We start from the raw sequence: 21334 nt of genomic DNA on the forward strand, positions 1-21334 counted from the left end.
TTAGTTTTTAAGAGTGTTTCACATTTCCCCCTAATATTACAGTTTTTTAGTATTGATTTTCCCCTACATATTGCTTTATTGGCATCCCACAAATCCTGATATGTTGTGTTTCATTTTATTTGGGTTGAGTGTTCTGTAAATGTCAATTAGATCAATGATGACACTTGGTTTCCAAAGTTTCCTCAGGATCATCTCTATCCCAGCCAAGCTTAAAGGAAGAAAGATTATGGAGAAAGGTATGTGGGAGGTTTTTATGACATCACTTTCATTCAAATTCCATTGATTAGAACTCAGTCACATGGCTTCACCTAATGGTATGGGAAGCTGGGACATGTAATCTAGTTTTTACATGGGAAGAAGAAAATACACTTGGACAAACAGCCAGAAATCTCTTTCTGTTTTCTGGAAGAGCTTGTATAAGATAAGAAATATTTGTATCATGAGTATACAGTAGAAATTATAAAGTTATTGGGGCCTGCTCTTTTCTTTGGGGGAAATTTTGTAACTGCTAATTCAATTTAATGGATACATGTTCATTTAGGTTTTCTATTACTTCTTGAGTCATTATTTGTAAGTCACTTTATAGGTATATATAATTTAGTGTAAGTTTTAGAATATACTAGCATAAATTTGTTGAAAGTATTTTATTTTAATCTCTGCTATAACTGTAATTATATTCTTTCTTCATTTTTGAAATTGTTTACTTGTGCCACCTTTTAAAAAATTTAGTTACTAGACATTTCTTAATCTTACTAGTCTTTCCCTAAAATCTTAATTTTTTTCACTAATTTCTGTTCTTTCTTATTTCCTTCCTCTGCATTATTTAGGCTTACTTTTCTGGTTTTTTTCAACTGGTAATTTGAATGCTAAGTTCATTATTTTTCACCTTTTTTTCCTAACAGAGCATTTAGGGCCATACATTTTCCTGGAATTGGTCGTCAGCTTTGTTGCTGCAAGCATTTATATTTAAGTTCAGTTCAGTCACTCAGTTGTGTCGGACTTTGCGACCCCATGGACTGCAGCACACCAGGCTTCCCTGTCCATCACCAACTCCTGGAGCTTACTCAAACTCATGTCCATTGAGTTTGGTGATGCCCTCCAACCATTTCATCCTCTGTCATCCCCTTCTCCTCCTGCCTTCAATCTTTCCCAGCATCAGGGTCTTTTCCAGTGGGTTAGTTACTCACATCAGGTTGCCAAAGTATTGGAGCTACAGCTTTAGCATCAGTCCTTTCAGTGAATATTCAGGACTGTTTTCCTTCAGGATTGACTGATTGGGTCTCCTTGCAGTCCAAAGGACTCTCAAGAGTCTTCTCCAACACCACAATTCAAAAGCATCAATTCTTTGGCACTCAGCTTTCTTTATAGTCCAAATCTCACATCCATACATGACTACTGGAAAAACTATAGCTTGACTAGACAGACCTTTATTGGCAAAGTAATGTCTCTGCTTTTTAATATGCTATCTAGGTTGGTCATAACTTTCCTTCCAAGGAGTAAGCGTCTTTTAATTTTATGGCTGCAGTCTCCATCTGCAGTGATTTTGAAGCCCAAGAAAATAAAGTCTGTCAGTGTTTACGTTGTTTCTCCATCTATTTGCCATGAAGTGATGAGACCAGTATTTATATATAATGCTTCATTATTGATTAGTCTTATGTATTTCCAAATTTCCATTGATTTCTTCTTTAATGCATAGTTATTTACAGTGTGATTTAAAATTTTCCAAGTATGGGAACTTTTCTTAGAGTATGTGTTAGGTTACTAATATAAAATTAATTTCATAATTGTCAGAGAGTGTGGTATGTGTAATAATGATTCTATAAAACTTGTTGAGTCTTACTTTATGGTCTGGTATACACATGCTGTTTGAGATGTCTTCTTTACTATGTTAGTAATTCCTTGCAACATTATCTTGTTTATTCCTTATTCTAATTCTCTGAGACAGATAATATGACTCCCATTTTTCAAATAATAATGTTAAAATCCAATCAGCATAAATAACTCTTCCGAGTTCACAGATCTAGTTAGTTTCTATTCAGTCAGAGCAGCCAATAACCAAAAAATTGGTGTGATCAGCTTTTTATGCCAGGTGCATATGAGGCTTACTAATAATTTCGTTATAAAATTTTAAACCTCAGGATGAAGATTCATTGTTACTTCAGTGACCTTTTATCCCTCACTTGGTGCCTCAAACAATATCTCACACATACGGGTTTTCAATAGGCATTTGTTGAATTGCAGTAAATCTCAGACTGAAATCTGAAACCCTAAAAGAGTATAATAAAGAGGTAATTTGTGAGTACTCAAAAAATAAAATTGAACATTCAATTCTGGAATCACTGCAAAATATAATTTGAAAATACTCCTGGCACAAAGGTATAGTAATTCTGATTAAAGATATTAGGCATAGATACAGATATGTTACATCTACATCTAATGTCTGTATGTATCTATGCTCTTTATATATCTATGTATAGCCCTATTTAGATATGTGAAAGGATACAGCTAGATCTTTCTCTGGAAGGATAGATGGACTGAGGAAGTTGAGGAAGAGGGACCTGTAAAGGCAATAAAATTATAAACAAAGAAAAGGGAAGAAAACCAAGTGAATTTAGGTTACTTATGCCCAGGTAAGAGAGTGAGAATGGTCAATAGTGACCTTTCAATTTTGTGTTCATGAAGTTATTAATGACCTTGGAAATAGAAAGTAGAAATTCTCATTTTAAGAGTTTTGGCTGAAAATGGTTAAAAAAAAAAAAAAAGGATCAATTGTAAGCTATAGCTTAATGTGCATTGAGAGTTTTGTTTACCATAAGATGAAAGAATCATACCCTAGTTTAAGATAATATCTGGAAACTTATCTCTTACTCATTCTGTAAGATTCAGCTCTGGTGTTCCCTTAGAAACTGTCCCAGCACTTGGTCAAACTGCCTCTGTTGTCTTCTTGTCGTTCAGTTGCTCAGTAATGTCTGACTCTTTGCTGCCCCATGGACTGCAACACGCCGGGCTTCCCTGTCCTTCACCATCTCCCAGATCTTGCTGAAACTCATGTCCATTGAATTGGTGATACCATCCAACCATCTCGTCTTCTGTTGTCCCCTTCTCCTCCTGCCTTCAGTCTTTCACAGCATCAGGGCCTTTTCTAATGAGTGAACTCTTCATATCAGGTGGCCAAAGCATTGGAGTTTCAGTCTCTGTATCAGTCATCCCAATGAATATTCAAGGTTGATTTCCTTTAGGATTGACTGGTTTGATCTCCTTGCAGTCTAAGGGATTCCGAAGAGTCTTCTCCAATACCACAATTTGAAAGCATCAATTCTTTGGCACTCAGCCTTCTTTATGGTCTAACTCTCACATCCATACATGACTACTGGAAAAACCATAGCTGTGACTAGACAGGCTTTTGTCGGCAAAGTAATGTCTATGTTTTTTCAATATGCTGTCTAGGATGGTCATAGCTTTTCTTCCAGGGAGCAAGCATCTTTCAGTTTCACGGCTACAGTCACCATCTGCAGTGATTTTGGAGCCCAAGAAAATAAAGTCTGTCACTGTTTACAACGTTTCCCCATTGATTTACCATGAAATGATGGGACCAGATGCCATGATCTTCGTTTTTTGAAGGTTGAGTTTTAAGCCAGCTTTTTCACTCTCTTTTTTCACCTTCCTCTTCACTTTCTGCCATAAGGGTGGTGTCATTTGCATATTGGAGGTTACTGATATTTCTCTTGGCAATCTTGATTCCAGCTTGTGCTTCATCCAGCCTTGCGTTTCACATGATATTGTGCTGTCAAGATGTTACTATCATAGCAATTAGAATATTATAATGAATATTCTATTTAAATGTTGTACCCTTCTGATTTTAAAGTCTATGACCATGTGTTACTTATCTTTGAATCGCCAGTTCTTGTCAAGGACTTGAAAATGGAAAGTTTTCAAAGCATGTTTCATGAGACTATGTAACTTTGAAAATTTTTTTCTCTTATGTTTTTATAGATCTTTCTGTATCTGTATTTTGTATTTATTTCTTCCACTATAAAGCCTATAATACCTTTTAATTGCACTTATTCTTTTTCACATATATGACCTTCCTACTAAACAACATACCTAAGGACTTCCCTGGTCGTCCAGTGTTTAAGACTTCATGCTTCCACTTCAGGGTACATGGGTTCAGGCCCTGGTCAGGAAACTAAGATCCTGCATGCTGCTTGGCACAACCAAAATAAGAAAAAAAAAATCCCACATACCCATATTACAATTTTTGTACTAGCATCTAGCACAGTGCTTATCATTTATTCATTGAATAGTCAATCATCTATGAGTAACCAGCCATTATTCTAAACTCATAGAATACCAGTGAAAAGGACTTATCTTCAGTTGAAGACAGACATTAGACAGTAAACTAATAAATAAAGAACATTATTTATTATATTATTAAGATGAAGAAACAAGGTGATGTAATAAAGTGACTGTTGAATGTGAGGAGTCATTAGATAGCATACTTAAAGGACAGAGTCAAGAAGTAAAATTATAACCTTTACATATGGTGTTTCTTAAAACTATATATTGACTAACTCTCCAAAGCAAGAGGGGATTTTAAGAATAACAGAATCAAGACTTTTCATTTTACAGATTGTTTTACAGATAAAGTGTGACTTGGAGGTATTAGAAAATATGTAATTTGTCTTTCTGTTGGTAAATTGATTTGGGGAACTTTTATATTCTTTATACCTCATTGGAATTCCTCTTGAGATGTAAATGGCCCACTGACACCAAGGACTAGAATGGTGTTTTACTAATTACAAAAATGATAAAAAGGAAGGCAGAGATCTTCAGTAGGAGAAAGCTACTACGTAGATTATAAAACAGTGATAACAATAGAGAAAGTGCTACAAGGAGACTTGTACTATCTAAGTAAAGGAATCAAGAATCTTATATGAAGATTAAAAATTTTGTTCCTGATTTTTCTAAGATACTCATGGTAGAAAATCTAAATGTACAGAAAAGTCTGGAGTAGAAAATTATAACTAAGCCCTTACCACAGAAGTAGCCAATATTAGCCAGTATTGATTATTTTCCTTATACGAGTATGTTTCTCCCTTTTTCCTCTCCTTTTTTTTTTACAAAATTGAGGTCATTGTTTATATTTTTTACATTTGAGATAACCAGGAAGGTAAAAAGAAAGGCACAAAGAATAACAAACATTTTCATGTAATTTTCTACTAAATAAAAATGTTTTGGTTATGTAAACTTCAAATTTTTAATCTTTTAAGGAAATCTACAGATAAAGTCTTAAGTTTATATTCAATCTACAGTCCCATTCCTATCATCTCCTCTCCAGATGCAATTAATATGGTGTATTTTAATATTTATATCACACTTTTAAAAAAGTATTATTGATTTTTTTTAATGTACATAAATGGCATCCATATGATTGTTACAAATGAATTTATGGAATTTATAAAATTTATAAATTTATGGAAATTGCCTTATTCACTGAACACTAGGTTTTCCAGTTCTGTTCATGCTGATACACATATATCTAGTTTATTCATAAGTGTTAAGCTTGAGTTTTCACTGAACACACCTATGTAATCAGCACCTAGTTCAAGAAACAGAACGTTAATTACTAGCATTCCTGAACTCCTTCTGATGTCTGTCTTTGCCTCTTTTGCTCAACATTATTTATGAAATTATCCACTTTGTTCTGCATAGCTGTAGTCTACTCTTTCCCACTGGTATATATTTTGTTTCCTTAAATCAATTAAACTTTTAAAATTTATCCGTTAACTATTGATGGGCCTTTGCGTAGTTTCCAGTTTGTGTCTCTGTCAACATACAGACACAAAAGTGATGCTATCAACATTCTAGTATATAATTTTGTGAAAATATATATGTACTTCAGTTTGGTATGCGTCTGAGATTTGCTGCGTCATAGGGTATGTATGCTGCCAAGTTGCTTCAGTCGTGTCCGACTCTGTGCGACCCCATAGACGGAAGCCCACCAGGCTCCCCTGTCCCTGGGATTCTCCAGGCAAGAACACTGGAGTGGGTTGCCATTTCCTCATCCAATGCATGAAAGTGAAAAGTCAAAGTGAAGTCGCTCAGTCGTGACCGACTCTTAGGGACCTCATGGACTGCGGCCTATCAGGCTCCTCCATCCATGGGATTTTCCAGGCAAGAGTACTGGAGTGGGGTGCCATTGCCTTCTCCTAGGGTATGTATATGTTCAGCTTTAATAATAGTGACACAAACACTTTTCCAAAGCATTATATAAAATTATGCTCCCACCAACAGTGAGTGAGAATTCAGGTTACTCTGTCTCCTTGACAACATTTGATATTTTCTCTCTTTTTCATTTTAGACATCAAGTTGTCATATTAACTCACTGTGGTTTAATTTGCACTTCTGTGATTAGTAGTGAAGTTTTCATATATTTATTGCTCATTTAGATATTCTCTTTTATTATATACTTCAATATTTAGTATTCATACTTAACTGTTTTTCTAATAAAATCTAAAGATATTCATTGCCTCTGTTAGATAAGGAAGGACCTTAGCAATTTTTTAAATTACTATTGTTCCCTTGCTTATTGATTGTATGCCTTTGAGCAAGTTACTTAACCTCATTTTTGCCTCATCTGTTTCCTCATCTCCAAAGTGGGGACACAGAGCTGTTGTGAGAATTAAATGAGTTAATATAAACACTTTGAGTAGTGCCAAATACTGTTACATAGTATTTGCTCTATAAGTAATATGTTGTTATTACTGCTGTTATTCATGAAGGGAGGATATATCAAGGGAACAGAATAGAAACTCCAGAAACAGACTGACACTAATATAGCTAATTGATTTTTTCAAGTGTACAACAACAACTCTATGAAGAAAGCGTAGTCTTCAACAAATGGTGTTGAAACCACTGGATATGCATATGACAAAAAAAAAAAGACCTTGATGCCTATCTCACACCTTATGCAAAAATTAATTCAAAATGAATCAGAAATTAAATGTAAAACATAAAACTGAAAATATTTTATAGGAAAACATAGAAGAAAAACTTTGTTACCTGGATTAGATATTGTGTTTTTAGAGAAGGACCCATAGCACAAGTCATAAAAAAAATTGATAAATTGGTTTCACTAAAATTTAAGTTTTGCTTTGTGAAAGACACTATTAAGAGAATTGAAAAGACAGTCCGCAGCTGGGAGAAAATATTTGCAAACCACACATCTGACCAAGAACTTGTATCCAAATTACATAAAGAATTCTAAAAATCTGCCAAGATTTGAACAAACACTTCACTGAAGAAGATATGAATGGCAAATAAGCATGTGGAAGGATGCTCAGCATAACTGACTAAGGAAATGCAAATTAAAACCACAGTAGGATACCACTGTGTATCTATTAGAATGGCTAAATGAAACTGACAATACCAAGTGGTTGCAATGATACAGAGCATGTGAAATTGTTGTATAACACGGTAGGAAAGCAGAGCAGAATGGCCACTTTGGAAAGCAGTTTCATAGTTTCTTATAAATTTGAATATATACTTGCTACTGAATTCAAAATTTATGTTCAAACAAGCACCTGTATGCAAGTATACAGTATGCCTTATTCCTAACAACCCTGAACTGGAAACAACCAGATGTCTCTCTTCTGGGGAATAAACTGTGGTCCATCTATAAAATGAAATGTTCAGTCGCTGAATCATGTCCAACTCTTTGCGACCCTATGAATTGCAGCACACCAGGCCTCCCTGTCCATCACCAACTCCCGGAGTTCACTCAAACTCATGTCCATTGAGTCGGAGATGCCATCCAGCCATCTCATCCTCTGTCGTACCCTTCTCCTCCCGCCCCCAATCCCTCTCAGCATCACAGTCTTTTCCAGTGAGTCAACTCTTTGCGTGAGGTGGCCAAAGTACTGGAGTTTCAGCTTTAGCATCATTCCTTCCAAAGAACACCCTGATGGCAGAAAGTGAAGAGGAACTAAAAAGCCTCTTGATGAAAGTGAAAGAGGAGAGTGAAAAAGTTGGCTTAAAGCTCAACATTCAGAAAACTAAGATCATGGCATCTGGTCCCATCACTTCATGGGAAATAGATGGGGAAACAGTGCCAGACTTTATTTTTGGGGCCTCCAAAATCACTGCAGATGCTGATTGCAGCCATGAAATTAAAAGACGCTTACTCCTTGGAAGGAATGTTATGACCAACCTAGATAGCATATTCAAAAGCAGAGACATTACTTTGCCAACAAAGGTCTGTCTAGTCAAGGCTATGGTTTTTCCAGTGGTCACGTATGGATGTGAGAGTTGGACTGTGAAGAAAGCTAAGTGCGGAAGAATTGATGCTTTTGAACTGTGGTGTTGGAGATTCTTGAGAGTCCCTTGGACTGCAAGGAGATCCAACCAGTCCATTCTAAAGGAGATCAGTCCTGGGTGTTCTTTGGAAGGAATGATGCTAAAATGGGATGTTAGTCAGAAATAAAAAGAAACTACTGATACATGCAACAACATGGATGAATCTTGAATGCATTGGTGGTAGTATAGTTCCTAGGTCATATTCCTCTCTTGAGAGACCATGGACTGTAGCCCACTAAGCTCCTCTGTGCATAGTATTTTCTAGGCAAAAGCACTGGAGTGGGTTGTCATTTCCCTCTCCAGGGGATCTTCCCCATCCAGGAATCAAACACTGGTCTCCTGGATAGTAGGCAGATTTTTTTTACCGTCTAAGCTACATGGAAGCCCCCCTTGAGTGCATTATGCTAAGTTTAAAAAGCTAGACTATTTCAATTTATATGAAATTCTGGAAAAGGCAAAAGTATAACGATAGAGAATAGGGATGGAAAATAATCAGTAGTTGCCAGCAGTTTGTTCTTGACCTCTAAGAGGCTGTTCAAGGAAATATTTTTGGGTGATAGAAGTTTTCTGTAACTGGGTTGTGATGGTGATTAAACACTTTTTATATTTGTCAAAACTTACAGAATTGCATACACACAGTGAATTTTACTATGTGTAAATTGAAAAAAAATTTAGAAGAAACCTTCTTAAGCTGTATCTCTGAATATTGCTTCCCTTCTACTTCTTTATTTTCTCTTTGGGGACCCCTGTTAATTTTTTGTTTTTTATTGAAGGATAATTGCTTTACGAATTTTGCTATTTTCTGTCATATCTCAACATGAATGAGCCATAGGTATACATATATCCCCTCCCTTTTGAAACTCCCTCCCATCTGCCTCCGCATCCCACCATTCTAGGTTGATACAGAGCCCCTGTTTGAGTTTCTTGAGCCATATAGCAAATTCTCATTGGCTATCTATTTTACATATGGTAATGTAAGTTTCTATGTTACTCTTTCCAAGTTTTATGCTGTATGTTCTTCGTCTTTTCTGTCTCATAATTTATCATATTTTTCACTTTTTTAATGTAATTGGATGGACTCTCAGTATTACCTTTCATTTCATTAATTCTTTGTGTTTAAAGAAGAGTTTATTCCATCTTAAAATGTTTAATTTTATAATTTCCAGGATTCTTCCTTGGTCCTTTTTTGAGTTAGTCATTCACTCTGCCAGAGGACGACTTGGTCTAGTTATTGTCTTATTGATTTTCTTTGCTTCTTCTAGTTAATTCCTCTTCCAGATCTCAGAGCTTAGATGCCTGTGGTTGAAGCTACTAATTATTTCTCTGTATAGCTTTTCTTCTTTTGTCCATAAAAATATTTACCTTATATTTGAGAATAACTGTATCTTTTAAGTTTTTTTTAAAATATGGGTTTTATCTACTTGCTTTTATCATTTAATACTGTCTGATATTTCCTTATACCACTATACCTATAATTCTCAACTGAGAGTAACTCTGCCCCTCAGAATACATTTGATAATACCTGGAGATATCTGTGGCACAATGCACACAACAGTCCCTCAGACAAAGTATCTGATCCAAAGTATCTATACTTTTTTCATATATAACACCATCATAATTTAATTGACTCCCTATATGGGTATTGTGGAGAAGGCAATGGCACCCCACTCCAGTACTCTTGCCTGGAAAATCCCGTGGACAGAGGAGCCTGGTAGGCTGCAGTCCATGGGGTCGCTAAGAGTCGGGAACAACTGAGCGACTTCACTTTCACTTTTCACTTTCACGCATTGGAGAAGGAAATGGCAACCCATTCCAGTGTTCTTGCCTGGAGAGTCCCAGGGACAGAGTAGCCTAGTGGGCTGCCGTCTATGGGGTCACACAGTCGGACACGACTGAAGTGACTTAGCATATGGGTATTGGGTGTTTTTTTCCCCAATATTATATCACTTTGATAAATAGTCTTATGTAACTTTTTTACACCATTAATTAATCCCCAAATGTAGATATTTCTGAATCCAAAGAAAACTAAAGTTTGAGAGGCACTATCCAGGAAGTTGAAAATTACTTAGAAAACAAGTCTTTATCATGTCGTTCCCATAGTGGAACTTATAATATACGTTCGCACATAAAGATCTTCTATTAGTTTTACCTTTAAACTCCTTCCCCCCACCCCAAATATACTCCTAAGTTGTCTTGCATGCTTGCATGCTCAGTCACTTCAGTCGTGTCCAACTCTTTTTGACTGTAGCCTGCGAGGCTCCTCTGTCCATAGGATTCTCCAGGCAATAATACAGGAGTGAGTTGCCATGCCCTCCTTCAGTAAGTTGTCTTAAGGTCCTTCAAATTCTATACAGCCTTCTTTGCTTTATGCTTACGTAGCAGATTTCAGAATCTTAATGTATGCTTTACCAACCTAACTGTAAATATATCATGCTTTCTTTAGTCTTAATTCTTTTTAATACAGACCAGTATTAAGATGTTTGGTAGCAGGGATATGATAATAGATAAGAACAGAGGACTGCCTTTAATTTGCTGCTTGACCTAACTTCACTTGCTTCTCTCACCTGGTCTTCAGTTTTATCATATGTAAAATGAAAGAGTTATATCATCTAATTCCCATAGGCTTTTCCACTTATAAATCAGTGATATGTTATTATTTACATTGCTTTTATTTGCCTTTTGGTTATGACCCTTTACTGGGATAGAGATAAAATGTTTAAAGATTTCTAAGATCTTGAAAAATTCCTCATATTTGGCCTCTACTATCCTTATCTCCCTCCTGGTAGTGATTGATAATAAAAATCTTAAAATGGAAATTGTCTTATGTTGGAAAACTACAAAGAATGGTGCTGGAAAAATAGCATAAAAACTCACAGCTGGATTGGAAAGGGAAAAAACTAGATAAGAAAAAAGTGGGTAATAGCTGTATAAAACAGCAACAACAACCTAGGTCTCAAATTTTAGCAGGGTCAAAGAAATGTGCCCTAGGGCCTAATCTTCATTGGCCCCCACGTAATTCTCAAACTCAGGATCTTGAAATTTATTAGAATTACACAGGACCAGAATTCAGGTCCCCCAAACTTCTAGTTAATATCTTAAACATTACACTATGTAATACCATTTGAAATATTATGGCATTTAATTTTACATAGAGAACGAAGATACATGCATGAAATAATCTTTTATAATTTATTTGTATAGGTTTTTTTAACCACTTAACCTATTTTCTGGCTGCTGGTGCTGTTACTTTGGGAATTGGTTTCTTTGCTTTGGCATCAGCCTTGTGGTTCCTGATTTGCAAACGAAGGTAAGATTTATTAGAGCATTTGACTTTTCTCTTTTAAAAATTTGATGAAAGATTTTCTCAAATGATATTAAACTTAAATAACTATAATGGTATTTTATAATTTGACTGGGGAGAAAACTACTTGTTTAAAGTAGCCTGAGCAGAGAAGTCCCAGTAGTATAATAGTCCGAGTAGTATAGTAGCAATCTTCATGCATGAAAATTTTAAGGAATAATGAGATGTGTTTTATTCTGTAGAAGACATGGGTTTGAATTATAATAAAAGGCTAGAAAAATTTTTAAACTTTTGATTACTAGAGATTAAAAAAGTTACTGAAAGAAAAAGACTCTCTTCCTTTAGGAGATAATTTAAGAAAAGAGCTGACAGAATGCTCTGGTATGGTCTAAGTGTAGTCTTTTTCCAGAGATGGAAATAAGAAACTTGATACCTCAGTTCCTTTCACCCCTAAAATTTGGTGTTTTTCATTATTTAATTGGTTCGGTATTTGCTTTGGCTCATGTTAAAAAATGTAATTTAATCTTCTCACACACTCTTCCAATATTTCATATTTCAGCAAATGAATATATACTGTCTACTCACTTGCATAAGTCAGAAAACCAGAAATTATTCACTAATCCATTCTTTCAACAAATATTTATTGGGTGCCTGCCATTGTTCAGGGTACTAAAGATACAGTTGTGAACAAGTCAGATAAGGTTCTTATTTCATAGACTTGCACTGCCACTGAGAGGAAACAAATTAACAAAGTGATGGGGAGAATGTCTCTTCCAGTGAGTAATATTTAATCTGAGATTTGGCTTAAAAAAGGAGCCAGACATGTGATAACCCTGTGCAAGAGCTTTTCCATGCTAATGGGATAGTAAGTACTGGGATTTCAAGTGGGAATGATCTTGGTATTGTTCAGTAAACAGAAATTGTGAATAGATCAAGTGAGAGGGAAATAATGATGACATTAAAGAGGTAGATAGGGGTCAAATTACAAGAGTTTGTAGGCAAGAACATGAAATTTAGGTTTTATTATTTCTGCCATCAGAAGGTTTTAAGCAAGAGAATGGCATTACTATCATTATCACAGCTAAAATCAGGTGTCTACTATATACTATTCTAAGTGCTTTATATGTTCTTATCTCATTTAGACTTCATAGCAGCCCCATGAAGTTTCACTAATATTATCCCCACTTTAAAGACTACAGTGCCACCTATAGATGATTTACATTTTAATAACACTTAAAAATTTGAGATACAGATTTTAAATATATAATAAGGAATTTCAACAAATATATTCCCATGTAATCATAACCCCATTGAAGACACAGAACTTTTCCATCATCCTGTAAGGATCTCTAATCCTCTTTTCCAAGAGTTATTCCCCACTTCCCACCCAGAAGCAGTCATTATTCTGGTTTTTATCACCATAGATAAATTTTACCCATTTTGAACTTCTTATAAATGGACTTTTTACGTTTGTTTTTTTCACTTAGCATAATATTTTTTAGATTCATTTATGTTGTTGAGTTTATCTTTTCATTCTTTTCATTGTATAAATACATCTCAGTTTGCTTTTCCATTTTTCAGTTAATGGACATTTAGGTCATTTCCAATTTTTAGCTCTTAGGAATATGGCTGCTATGAACATTCTTCTATAAATCTTTTTGTACACGTGTTTTTAACTTCTCTTGGGTAAATACCTAAGAGTAGAGTTGCTGGATCATGTGATTAGCTTTATAAGAAACTGCTAACCAGTTCTCCAAGGTGGAATTACACTTCCATTCAGCAAGGTATGAGAGTTTTAATTCATATTTTTAAAAGATTTTTCGTACATCTCTCTGACTTCTATATTTTAATGGAGTAAGAATAAAATCTGAGAGGCAAGTTAGGAGGCTATTGCACAGTCCAGATTAAGGATGACAGTGTCTTAGACTAATATGGAAACAGAGGATATGAAAAAAAAGAAGTTGGATTTGGGATAATTTTACAGGTAAAGTTAGGAGGTCTTGTTGATGGATTGGATGAGGCAAGGAACAAAAAGTGAAATGGCAGAGATAATGCTAAAACCTACATTTTTACCATGAGTTAATCATGCCATTTACTGAGATGAAGAGGTAATGAGGGGGACAAATTGAGGGAATGGTGATAAACTAGGAGTTGTATTTTGGATGTAAATTTGAAAGCCTATGAGACATTGAGGTTAAAACGTTAAATAGACAGTTGGATATACATGTATGAACTTCAGGAGAGAAGTCAGGGCTAAAGATTTAGGTTATCAGTGTATGGAGGGTATCTAAAGTCATACAACTGGATGAGACTAACCAGGGAGTGATTTTTGAAAGAGAAGACTGTACGACTGTTCTCTTCAGCTCACCAACATTTAGAAAGCTAGAAAAAGAGGAAGAAGAATCAACAATATCTAAGAAGGAAAAGCAGAACGGTGTGTGGTGTCAAGGGAGTCAAAATTAGAAAATGTTTTAAGAAGGAGGTGATGACCAGTTATGTTAAAGGTACTTAAGAAGTTGAGAAAAATGAGGATAGAGAAATAATTTTTGGATTTAGCAGTATAGAAGTTACTGGTAGCCTTGCATAGTTTTGGTAGAGTGATGGGTTCAGAAACTTACTTTTGAGTAAAACCAGGAGGTGAGAAAATTGAAACAAATGCATACATTCTTTTAAGAAGCATTTTTTTTTTTTTTGGCAGTGGTATGTAGAGGAGTTGCTAAAAGGGGCAGAAAGTGGAAGAAAATGTTAGGTCAGGAAGAATTTTTTTTAAACATCTATTTTAAGAAATTATTTATCTTTGGTTGCACAGGGTCCTTGTTGCTGTGCTTGAGCTTTTCTCTAGTTGCCACTCCTGTTGCAGAGCACAGGCTCTAGGCACACGTGCTTCAGTAGTTGCAGCGTATGGGCTCTAGAGCCTGGACTCAGTAGCTGCGGTGCGCAGGCTTAGTTGCTCTGCAGCATGTGGAATCTTCCCAGACCAGGGATCGAACCCATGTCCCCTGAATTGGCAGGCAGATTGCTATGCACTGTCCCACCAGAGAAGTCCAAGGAAGGATTGTTTTGTTCTTCCTCGAAACATGGAAGGCATGTATGATATCTCCTCCTCTCTTTCACACCCCTACTAAACTTGAACCATCACCATGTTCTATTTATTTTACCTCATAAATTGCTCAAATCTATCCATTTCTCTCCATTACCTTTGCCACCACCTAATCCCCCACATAGACTCTTGCAGTAGGAGTTATAACTGACCTTTACCTTCACTACTGACATCATTTAATCTCTTCTCCACACTTCAGCCAGATATTTTCCAAATGCAGATCTGATCAAGTCACCCTACTTCCACCCCATTCCCACTGTGAAGGACATCCCAGTGATTTTAGGATAAAGATAAAACAATATGACTTTTAAGGCCCTACATGGTCTCCCCATGCATATTCTCAAATTTCATCTCCCACTTTCCCTCTTGCTTTCTGTACTTCTGCTACACTGTCCTAATGTGGCCACTAGGTCTTCATACTTGATATTCTGACTAGAATGTTCTTACTCCTACATCTCCCCTCCTCCATTCAATCTAATAACCGCTCCCATTTCTTCAGATACCTAATCCAATCACTTCTTCCTCACAAAAGCCTTCCCTGACCTTTCCAATCAGGTTAATTCCCTTTCTTATATACACACAGAGTAGCAGGTCGTTTTCCTTGATAATACTTTCCATAGTTGTAAGTTTTTCATTTTCTTGTGTTTGTTTTATTACTATCGGTCTTCATTGCTAGTGTTTAAGCTCCATGAGCACAGTGACAGTTGTATGAGGGTAGTGGCTGTGCTTTTTCTCCCCTGCCACTGTATATAACACCCAGCATAATGCCTGGCACATAGTAAGTACTCAGTGTATATTTGTTAAGTAAATTGAATTCAATAAGTGAATGGATTTTAATTGTTAATACTGTATTAAGTAACATAATATGATCTCTTGAATTAATTTGGAAAATTTCTAGTACCTCAGAAAAAAGAAATGGAAAAATATTTTTAATTAAGTCTAGAATTACTATTATAAACTATAATATATACTTAACTGTCTTCAATCAGCTGGAGTTTTACTTGCTGTTTCATTATTTTAGACATAATGTGGCTGCATGCATAAAGATCCCAGGTATTCTTCCCTTGTAAGTCATTAGTTTCAATTCAGTTTCCTTCTACTTACTTTTGCCAGTTCAGTTCAGTTCAGTAACTCCGTCGTATCTGACTCTTTGCAACCCCATGAATCACAGCACGCCAGGCCTCCCTGTCCATCACCAACTCCCGGAGTTCACCCAAACTCATGTCCATCGAGTCGGTGATGCCATCCAACCATCTCATCCTCTGTCGTCCCCTTCTCCTCCTGCCCCCAATCCCTCCCAGCATCAGAGTCTTTTCCAATGAGTCAACTCTTCGCATGAGGGGGCCAAAGTATTGGAGTTTCAGCCTCAGCATCAGTCCTTCCAATGAACATCCAGGACTGATCTCCTTTAGAATGGACTGGTTGGATCTCCTTGCAGTCCAAGGGACTCTCAAGAGTCTTCAACACCACAGTTCAAAAGCATCAGTTCTTCGGTGCTCAGTCTTTCCTCACAGTCCAACTTTCACATCCATACATGACCACTGGAGAAACCATAGCCTTGACTAGATGGACCTTTGTTAGCAAAGTAATGTCTCTGATTTTTAATATGCTGTCTAGGTTGGTCATAACTTTCCTTCCAAGGAGTAAGCGTCTTTTAATTTCATGGCTGCAATCACCATCTGCAGTGATTTTGGAGCCCCAAAAAATAAAGTCTGACACTGTTTCTAAAGTTTCCCCATCTATTGCCGATATTATTAAATATAAAAATGGACAATGAGTTCCATTCATTTAATTTCCTATGCCATTAAAGGCAGATCTATGAAAAGCCTAACTGACATTAAAGTTGATTATCTCACAGCCAGAGAGAGAAGATTATCAAAAACTAATGGTTGATCTTCAAACTGGAAATATTAACTCTGTGAGGAGGTAGCTTAATTTATATTCTATGAACAAAATAGGTGTTGTGAAATCAGTAACATATGAGAAGAGAATATATAAGTTGATTTGCACTTTTGAAAGTAAATATGTAAAAATATATTCTGATTTTAAACCATTTATGTAGAACTGTTAGAAACAATGATTTTGTTTTATAATACATGTTTAGTAATGTTCTCTATAAAATATTTTTCAGAGAAATATTTCAAGACTCTAAATTTAAAGCAGTTGATGAGAAATGCAGACAAAGACCATCAAAGGCGAAGATTAAATCTCATCCTCAGTGTGTTTTTATTTCTCGTAATTTTCATACTGGAAGATTCCAATCACAGGTAGTGTGTGATATTTTATAGCAATCTTGTCAAATAATTTCTTGTGACACCATGTCATTAGCATTGTTGTCTTTATTTTAATTATCCACTATTGTTTTTAAATTTGAGGGAAAGTAACATGGAGCTAAATTTAAATTACCCAAACTAGTTAGGGTTTACATTATAGGAAATTGAAAGGCTAAGTGAAAATGTCTCCTGTAGTTGTTTCCCTATATCTCTAGCCTGAGAACCTGTATTCCCCATACTGCAGTTGTTATAGGCTTGAAGATAAATGGCGTAAAAAAGCAAGGTGAAATTGCCAAGCCTATGAAAAGAGAGATTTGGAGATAAGAGGATACTCAGATAACCAAACATCTAATTAAACCAACTAATTGAAATTAAATACAGTTTAACAAGAATTTATTAAGGCTTCATTGCATTCTGAGCTCTTGACCCTCCCTATGGTAAGATATGAACCCTACCTTCAAAGTGCTAGTGTAGTACAAGTGGAAAAGAGGGACACATAATTAACTTTCTGTTACATGGTATCAAAATAGTGTTGTATGGACAAACTAAAACAAGGGAGACACCAGTAGAAATTTAAAACTATGATATAGCTAAACAATGTTTTATTAATGTTTTTGGATTCCACGTCTAATATATTCTTTCTTTTTCTGTTATATTTCTGAGCCTCATCCAGATTGGTGCATATACTGATTATTCATTGTTTTTTTTTTATTATGTGGTGTTCTGTTATATAAATATGTCAAGTTTTATGTTATAAACATTTAATTGTTTTCAGCTGGGGTTTTTTTTTTTTTTTTGGAAATTTCCATGGTGAATGTACCTAACATTGGAATCACTGACTCATGGGATTTGTGCATGTTTTATATTATTAGATAAATTCAAGTTATTTTCCAAAGCAGTTCTGTCAACATGTATTCCCCTAAGGCATACAAAATTGCTAGGATTGCTCCATATCAACAAGTACTGATATTTTTACACTTCTAAGTTTTTAACAACCTGATGGATGTGTAATAGTATATCACTATAGCTTTCTCTTAGTAGACTTTATTTTTCCAAGAGGTTTTAGGCTCACAACACAACTAAGGAGAAAGTATAGCACTCGTATACTCCTTACCCCTACACAAGTACAGCCACCTCTAATATCAACATTCTGTGCCAGAGTGGTACAGTTGTTACTACTGATGAATCTACATTGAGACATCATCACCCAGAGTCCATTGTCTGTTAGGATTCACTCTTGAATCCTACATTCTATGGGTTGACATGTATATACAGACAGAAACACACACACAGAGACAGACAGAAAAATAGGGACAGACGGAGAGAGATATGTGGGCAACATTATATTAATAGCATCACACACAATAGTTTTACTACTCTAAAGGTCTTGTTCCATGCTTGTTCAAAGGAAGGATCATCCAACCAGCAGTCATTTAGCTGTTTCCATGTTTTTGCCTTTTCTAGAATGTCATATCGTTGGAATCATATAGAATGTAGCCTTTTCAGACTCCTTTTTCTTATTAATATACATTTTAAGTGCTCTCTGTCTTTTCAAGACTTGATATCACATTTCTTTTTGGCAGTGACTAATATTCCATTGTATGGATCTGTTGTTGTTCTGTTGGTCAGTGGTGCCCGACTCTTTGCAACTCCATGGACTGTAGCACACCAGGTTTCCCTGTCCTTCATCATCTCCCTAAGTTTGCTCAAACTCATTTCCATTGAGTCAGTGATGTCATCTAACCATCTCATCTTCTGTAATCCCCTTCTCCTCCTGCCTTCAATCTTTCCTGGCATCAGAGTCTTTTCTAGTGAGTTGGCTCTTCACATCGGATGGCCAGAAGTATTGGAGCTTCAGCTTCAGCATCAGTCCTTCAATGAATATTCAAGATTGATTTCCTTTAGGATTGACTGGTTTGATCTCCTTGCACTCCAAGGGACTCTCAAGAGTCTTCTCCAACACCACAGTTTGAAAACGTCAATTCTTCGGCGCTCAGCCTTCTTTATGGTCCAACTCTCGCATCCATATATGACTACTGGAAAAACCATAACTTTGATTGTGTGGACCTTTGTCAGCATAGAATGTATGGATCTACCTCAATTTATTTATCCACTCTCTTACTGAAGGATATCTTGGTTGCTTTCAAGTTTTATCAAGTATGAGTAAAGCTGCTGTAAATATTCAGTGTGCAAATTTTTGTGTGGACATATATTTTCAACTTATTTGGGTAACTACCGAGTAACATGATCGCTGGATTAACTGGTAAGAGGTGTTTAATTTTGTGAGAAACTACTGAACTGCCTGACAAAGTGGCTGTACCATTTTGCATACCCACCAGCAATGAATAAGAGTTTCTGTTGCTCCACATCCTCACCAGGACTTAGAGGTGTCAATGTTGTATTTTCACCATTGTAATAGGCATATACATATAGCTTAGCTATTTCAAATCCTAAAAGATGATGCTGTGAAGTGTGGCCCTCAATATGCCAGCAAATTCGGAAAACTCAGCAGTGGCCACAGGACTGGAAAAGGTCAGTTTTCATTCCAATCTCAAAGAAAGTCAATGCCAAAGAATGCTCAAACTACCACACAATTGCATTCATCTCACACACTAGCAAAGTAATGCTCAAAATTTTCCAAGCCAGGCTTCAACACTATGTGAACTATGAACTTCCAGATGTTCAAGCTGGACATTTAGAAAAGGCAGAGGAACCAGAGATCAAATTGCCAACATCTGCTGGATCATCAAAAAAGCAAGAGACTTCCAGGAAAGCATCTATTTCTGCTTTATTGACTATGCCAAAGCCTTTGACTGTGTGGATCACAATAAACTGTGGAAAATTCTGAAAGAGATGGGAATACCAGACCACCTAACCTGCCTCTTGAGAAACCTGTATGCTGGTCAGGAAGCAACAGTTAGAACTGGACATGGAACAACAGACTGTTTCCAAATAGGAAAAGGAGTACATCAAGGCTGCATATTGTCACTCTGCTTATTTAACTTATATGCATAATACATCATGAGAAACACTGGGCTGGATGAAGCACAGCTGGAATCAAGATTGCTGGGAGAAATAGCAATAACCTCAGATACACAGATGACACCATCCTTATGGCAGAAAGTGAAAAAGAACTATAGAGCCTCTTGATGAAAGTGAAAGAGAAGAGTGAAAAAGTTGGCTTAAAGCTCAACATTCAGAAAACAAAGATCATGGTATCTGGTCCCATCACGTCATGGGAAATAGATGGGGAAATAGTGGAAACAGGGACAGAGAAACAGGGACAGGAAACAGGGAAACAGAGCCCCTTTATTTTGGGGGATCTAAAATCACTGCTTTGGTGACTACAGCCATGAAATAAAAAGACGCTTACTCTTGAAAGGAAAGTTATGACCAAACTAGACAGCATATTAAAAAAGCAGAGACATTACTTTGCCAACAAAAGTCCATCTAGTCAAGGCTATGGTTTTTCCAGTAGTCATGTATAGATGTGAGAGTTGGACTGTGAAGAAAGCTGAGTGCTGAAGAATTGATGCTTTTGAACTGTGGTGTTGGAGAAGACTCTTGAGAGTCACTTGGACTACAAGGAAATCCAACCAGTCCATTCTAAAGATCAGTTCTGGGTGTTCTTTGGAAGGAATGATGCTGAAGCTGAAACTCCAATACTTCGGCCACCTCATGCGAAGAGTTGACTCATCGGAAAAGACTCTGATGCTGGGAGGGATTGGGGGCAGGAGGAGAAGGGTTCGACAGAGGATGAGATGGCTGGATGGCATCACTGACTCGATGGACATGAGTTTGAGTGAACTCCAGGAGTTGGTGATGGACAGGGAGGCCTGGCGTGCTGCAATTCATGGGGTTGCAAAGAGTCGGACATGACTGAGCAACTGAACTGAACTGAATATTCCATTATGTATATGTACCACAGCTTTCTTAACCATTCATCTGCTAATGGACATCTACGTTACTTTCTTGTCCTGGCTATTGTAAACAGTGCTGCAATGAACATTGTGGTATACATGTCTCTTTCAGTTCTGATTTCCTCGGTGTGTATGCCCAGCAGTGGGATTTCTGGGTCCTATGGCAATTCTATTTCCAGTTTTTAAGGAATCTCCACACTGTTCTCCATAGTGGCTGTCCTAGTGTGCATTCCCACCAACAGTGTAAGAGGGCTCCCTTTTCTCCACACCCTCTCCAGCATTTATTGTTTGTAGACTTTTTGATAGCAGCCATTCTGACTGGCATGAAATGGTACCTCATTGTGGTTTTGATTTGCAGTTCTCTGATAATGAGTGATATTGAGCA

At 36.5% G+C, this 21334-nt stretch overlaps 1 protein-coding gene across 1 annotated transcript in view; it reads left to right on the forward strand.

Annotated features, from left to right (window-relative positions):
- Positions 1–298: 298 nt before the first annotated feature.
- Positions 299–21334, forward strand: part of LOC104995662 (chromosome unknown open reading frame, human C1orf185) — a 45521-nt gene continuing 24485 nt past the window's right edge. The window contains exons 1-3 of the mRNA XM_010849625.1: positions 299–314; positions 11557–11662; positions 16888–17023. Of these exons, the coding sequence (XP_010847927.1) occupies positions 299–314; positions 11557–11662; positions 16888–17023 (258 nt within the window). The remainder of the gene's footprint in view (positions 315–11556; positions 11663–16887; positions 17024–21334) is intronic.

The sequence above is a fragment of the Bison bison genome, unplaced genomic scaffold, assembly GCF_000754665.1.
Source record: "Bison bison bison isolate TAMUID 2011002044 unplaced genomic scaffold, Bison_UMD1.0 scf7180017851016, whole genome shotgun sequence".
In the NCBI taxonomy this organism is placed as follows: domain Eukaryota; kingdom Metazoa; phylum Chordata; class Mammalia; order Artiodactyla; family Bovidae; genus Bison; species Bison bison.